The sequence below is a fragment of the Oryza glaberrima genome, chromosome 1 (assembly GCF_000147395.1).
Source record: "Oryza glaberrima chromosome 1, OglaRS2, whole genome shotgun sequence".
NCBI lineage: Eukaryota > Viridiplantae > Streptophyta > Magnoliopsida > Poales > Poaceae > Oryza > Oryza glaberrima.
This window is the reverse complement of record NC_068326.1, coordinates 24,844,242-24,850,241: the sequence shown is the minus strand read 5'-3', so window position 1 is coordinate 24,850,241 and position 6,000 is coordinate 24,844,242. Positions and strand designations below refer to the sequence as shown.

At 50.4% G+C, this 6,000-nt stretch overlaps 1 protein-coding gene across 1 annotated transcript; it reads right to left on the bottom strand.

Annotated features, from left to right (window-relative positions):
* LOC127783225 (peroxidase 19-like) lies at positions 1-3,814 on the bottom strand. The gene is made up of 3 exons (XM_052310461.1): positions 3,218-3,814; positions 2,815-3,024; positions 1-843 (listed from the first exon to the last, which is right to left on the bottom strand). Exons 1-3 carry the CDS (start codon positions 3,551-3,553, stop codon positions 265-267), a joined length of 1,125 nt encoding a protein of 374 aa, XP_052166421.1. The 5' UTR covers positions 3,554-3,814; the 3' UTR covers positions 1-264.
* Positions 3,815-6,000: the final 2,186 nt, after the last annotated feature.

The following is a 6,000-nucleotide window of genomic DNA, read 5'->3' as shown; positions in this document are numbered from 1 at the left end:
TCTTCTGCAATCCAGTCCAATCCAATCCAATCAGACAAATAGGAAGCCTCACACACTGCGGATGCGAGTGACCATGCAAAATTAACAATCCCTGCACACCCTAGCACTAGTGCACCCAACAAAAGAAAAAAAAAAGAACGGAACTACTAATACTTTCCGAAATGTGGCAGTTTACAGCAAAAGATAACTCCTGTAACGCCAAGTGTGATCGAGTGATCGAGTGATCGAGACAGTGTGATCGTCCGAGTTTGGACCAGTACACGTTCAGGACAGGTGCTGGCTGCAGACTCGCCTGACCTCCCCCTTCCTACCCTTCTTGACCCGGACGGAGCCCATCCTGTCCATGCTGGCCGCGAACGCCTGGAAGAACCGCTCCCTATCGGCGGCGAGCCCCTCGACGAGCGGCCTGGTGCGCGCGTCGAGGAACAGCGCCTGGTCGGAGCCGAGGAGTCCCAGCCTCGCCTGCAGGTTGGCGTAGTAGGCGTGGTCGAACTGGAACGGGGTGCTCACGTCGAAGGGCACCACCACGCGGGCGCTGCCGCCGGTGTAGGGGCACGACATGCGCAGCGCCTTCACCAGCCGCGCGTCCATCACCGGGTCCGGCTGCCGCGTCCCGCCGAAGTCGTAGAGGCGGCCCAGGAAGTGGGCGCAGTGCGCGAACCCGACGGTGTGCGCGCCCGAGAGCGCCACGAGGTCGCCGGCGCCGAGGCCCTTGGCGGCGAACACGCGGAGGAGCTCGTCCACGGTGGAGTTGGCGCGCGGGAGGCTGCCCCGCACCTTGCCCGCCAGGGACACCCTGCTGTCCTTCCGACCCTTCTTCACCGCGTAGTAGGGCCCACCTGCCTGCGTACAAAGAACAAAGAAAGAAAATCAAGTTTTGTTCACAGAAAAAATGGGTGAAATTTTAGGTTTGGGCTGTTGGGCCTTGTAATAGGCTGAAATAAGTTCTTAGCATAGATGGGCTGTTCTAATTCAGCTCGGCCATGATGAGTCTCACCGGCCCAATTCTCCTGGGCTGTTATTAAAATTGTTGTTTTTATTGTATTTTTAAGGGTTTGTTTGTAATACTTCTTAGAGATTTCACACAAATTAACTGACTCTGAATGAATGAAGAAAAATGAGTAGTAAAATACTCCGTCACATGTAGTAAGTCTATATGCTTCTCTCTAAAAAAACAGAAGTTCCTAAGTATGCTGCTAGATCCGTAGGAAAAGACATGTTGGGATGAACTGCTTTTGTTCCATGCTTCTCATCACTCAGTCCACACCATATTACCACTCCAGTACTCTGAACAAAAGCTAGTACAGTACTACTTGCCAAAGACCTCGCTTTTCTGATTTTAGCCTTTCGTGAGTTGTGAAACCCTCCCTACCTAGGCGTAAATGGTCCAGAAAGACGCACAACCAACACTGCAAAGAAGAGAGACCGTGCTACCCAACAAAGCAGGCGCCAGCCAGGCAGAAGCAGGCTTGACTATTGCCCACAGGCATCATCACTGGGGAGATCAAACGATAGAGGCAGAGAGATGGGAAGAACACGACACTTGACTTGCTCAGAGGTAGGCTTCACAGGCGAGCAAACGGACAACAAACCAAAGACCAACTTGTTAGTTGGCTATCTAGCTAGCTAGCTTAACTACAGAAAGACGCAGAGGCAGAGTATACACGGGCAGCGCCGTGACAGACGTCGGGCACACACACGCTGATCAAAATCATGTCCATGTGCCCAATACACCACCGAATCCGCTGCTGCTCTTGACACGATCCTGACTAACTTAATCCTGCTGGTGCCTTGTCTCTGCGTGGTGACCATTACTAAGATCCAAGCGAGTATCGAATCCCCAGCAGCTAATTACCCGTTGAGGTATCGACTCTGTCACCATGGATCAGGCAACGAGTCACGGAAACAAACTACGTACTCGATCGCTTTTGTCAGCTAGCAATGTCAGTGACCTGCATTAACAATCGCTCGTCTCAGAGGCAAGATGCTAACAAAACCAAGACCTGCTATTAACACATGCACGGCCACAAATTTAAGCTTGCTTTAGGCGCCCCAGTGCATCAACTAGCTAGCAATAGATCACCGACCGCACTGTTGCTACCGTTTTATGATCGATTCGGCGCAACAGAAAAGCTGATCACCTTTGATTAAATTTACCGGCTGCCCGTACGTACGTGCTGCCGAGAAAAACCATGCATGATTATTAGCTGCATGCATGAGTTGGTTAAAGCTATAAGCTACTACTGGTAGTTAGTTAATTAGCCGAGCATGCGCAGGAGGCAGGAGTCCCTGTTCCTGACGACGACGTTGGCTTCGGCTTCACAGGTCACATGCCGCCCATCGGCGGAATGGGGAATGCGCCTTTATCCACATGCGAAAGCAAAGCAGAGTTCTTTTCCCCGGACTCGCATACATGGTCCTAACTCCTAACTTGTACACTAACTCTGAGTCTTTGACAGTTGGGAGTTGTATTGCCACGCACATTTTTCTCTCTTTTGTCTCTCTCAAATTACTGTACAACTGTACTGTACATCCAGGTACTGTACAAGTGTACATTTCAGCAGTAATTACTAAGAGTAACTTGCATTGCTAGTATTTTTTTTTTCTCACTGAAATGTACCTTACGTTTCAGTTTGTTGGCGCTTTCGGTTGTATAGGACTGTACTTGCACAGTTACTAGTTGTTTTGGTTGTTTAGTTCAGAGTCGCCACAAAATGCACGGATTTTCTCGTGAAGGAACGAGCCTTTTGGGTGTATTTTTTTTTTGTAAGGACAGAATTGGAGAAATGTGAAGCATCATGCGTGCGTGCGTACCAGGTGGACGAAGTCCCGGGCGGCGAGCGCGAGGACGTCGGCGCAGGTGACGACGCCGGGGCACGCCTTCTCCACGGCGGCCTTGGCCATCTCCACCGTGTCGAACGCCTCCTGCGGCAGGTTCCGGTTCTCCTCCATGTCCCTCTCCACCCTCGGCGCCCCGCCGCCGTTGTTGGCCGTCGGCGCGATCAGTATGGACGCGTCGCACCCCTGAGAAGATGACAACGCACAAACATTGATCAGAATTGGACACCGATGCGTGGCAAGAAAAAATGTACGTGGCGGTAACAAAACAGTGTAATATTCAAGGTGTGCTAGCTAGGTGCTTTTGCACGAGAGAATTTGCGCACAATGTATGCGCGCAATGCAGCGTGCATGGGCTGTGCATTGTGCACGTACGTACTTCGACGAAGCAGTCGTGGTAGAAGAGGCGGAGCACGGCGGGGCCGGCGCCGGGGTTGTCGCGGAACCGCGGCGCGGTGACGTTGCCGACGATCTGGTCGACGGCCGGGCACGTCTTGGCGTAGAAGTCCAGCGACAGCTCGTGTCGCACCGGCGCGCGCCTGTTTCCTCCGCCGGCAGCAGCGCCCGCGCCACCACGCCCTCCTGCCGCGTCCGCCACCACCTCCTCTTCCTCCAGTACCGGCAGCGGCTGCGCCTCCCGAGCGCGGCAAGTCGGCGCCACGAGCAGGAAGCCGAGGAGGAGGAGGAGTAGCCGCCATCCGTCGCGGGAACCCATCGAAGGAGCAGAAGCAGAACCGAGTGGAATCTAGGATGGGATCGAGAGGAGCGATCGAGCAAAGCGACTACGAAAGCAAGCAAGCTTGGCTTATCCCGTAGCGTGTAGCAGCGGCAGTGGCGCGCGGGCGGCGAGAGCGCCCCGACAATTAAGGGAGGGAAAGGAGGGCGTTGTTTGCAGGTGTATGGAACTATGGACAAACAGGGGAAGGCGAGCGCATGTGCTGCCTAACTTGGCGGAATCCGACCAAAACTACACTGCCCTCCCGTGAAGAGAGAGAGAGAGAGAGAGGGAGGGAGGGAGTGACCGAGCCATGAGGCTACAAATGGGCAACGCCACAGTAATTTAATGGCTAAGCCACAGTAAACTCGGCGTGGCTAATTGTTGCTTGGTCTATACTAACAGAGATTATAATGTACTCATCCTGTCCGCATTAGGCTTGCGGTACAATGGCTAAACGGATTTGTTCTACTGTGGCAGTGGTAGCACTGTTGGTCTATATGATCAGTACAAAGCAGAAACCATGAAAAGCTTGTCTTTTCCCATGGGTCCAATGGGAGTTGGAAACTGTGGGCGTAGCCAGCGGGTGAAACTACAGTGTATGTACGTGTGGCCGCCTTTGCATGTATAGTTGGAGAGTACGTGGTGGGCACACAGGCACTGCAGCGCACAGACGACACAGACGAAATGTAGCAGGAGGCTGCGTGCAAATCCAGCTCGTACCATCGGCCAAAGAGTGTCGAATCCGGCATCCATGCGTGTCGATCTGTGGAAGTGTGGAGTATATTTGATGGCGTTGATCTGTTCTAGAGAAGGGATTCTTGGGTATTTCTCCTGTGTTCTGCCTGATTGTCTCGGTCACCAGGCCATTTGTCCCTTTCTTTGTTCATTAGGCCATTTGAGCATTTGCGTCTTGGATTCTTGTAGAGGCCTCCGTTGTGTCCACGGCCGAATGGAGTTAGCCGTAAGCTCGTAATCGAGGAGTTTTTGTTGTGGGCTACAAGCATACAGAGCTTTTACATGTCGGCCTAATGCTGCATCCAACCGGGCCGGTTTGAACATTTGCCACGAGCCCACGAGATGGTCCGGTGCTGTGTGATTGGGCATCATCGTGTCAGTTCAGAAGAAAACTATCGAACAATTGCCATGCTAGTAATACTACCACAGTCTTAATATGTTATTATTTTCGATGCACATTCTTCATTCTTTGCAAATTTAGCAATTCAGAACTCTAATGATGTTCTGGCCCGATTTCTTCATCCTCGGGAGATAAGGAGAATCATAAATGTCTAGGGGCTTTTTGCTAGCTCCACAAAGTAATAGGCTAGACGACATTGATTTAAAGCCTCACCCCTTCTAATTATTTTATATTAGGTCTTTCCCTAATATTAGCTTCTTGATTGTATACTGCGAGCCATCCTGTCCCCTGAATTTTGATACTACTATTTATATATTTTTAAAGGAAAAAGGTAAGGCTTGTTTTAATTCTCTTTCCTACCCACAATTTGTGTTGGGTTTAGCAAACCAAATATTCTTAAAACAACACCATGTATCATAGAGATTAGACTTTTTTTTACTATGTGTTCAACAATGGTTAGTTGAAGGTGGCTATGAGCTGGTTCCACCCTGACGCGTGGGGTGTGCGACGCAAACATGAGGATCTAGAGCACACGGTGGGATGGCGCAACGCGCACAAACGGAGTGAGCAGGGTGGAACACGCGAGACGAAACTACACGGTATCTATGGGATGAGGAGCGGGACGAGGATGAAGAGATAAGGAGAATCATAAATGCCTAGGGGTTTTCCAGCTAGCTCCACAAGGTAGTGGGCTAGACGATATGGGTTTAAAGCCTCACCCCTTCTAATTATTTCATATTAGGTCTTTTCCTAATATCGGCGTCTTGATTGTATACTACGAGCCGTCCCGTCCCCTTAATTTTAATACTACTATTTATATATTTTTAAAGGAAAAAGGTAAGGGTTGTTTTAATTCTCTTTCCTACCCAAATTTGTGTTGCGTTTAGCAAACCAAACATTCCGCTATAAATTTGACATTATCAATATTAGCACTGCAGAACTGTATTGCTAACACAGATTATTGTTCATGTTAGCTGTACCACAGGTGCAGCCAATTCTATACCCATCAACTTTATCGAACCAATATTTTAGTAGTGCTATAACAAACCAAAACAGGATATTATATTGCCGCGGGATATTGTCGGACCAAACATCCCAATCCAAAGAGCCTTTTTACTGCCGGTGTCCACCTGAGCCCAGTGCTTGATTACGCGGCTAGCTTGTTGTTGGTTGCCCTATCAATCGGAACGTCCGCGTCAGACTAGTGCAGTGCAGCCCGCAACTGATAAGCGATCAACTTGTTCCCGACGCGCGTACTACGAACAAAACACGCGCGCGCATCGCTGCATCAGTTTACGCCTTTAAATAT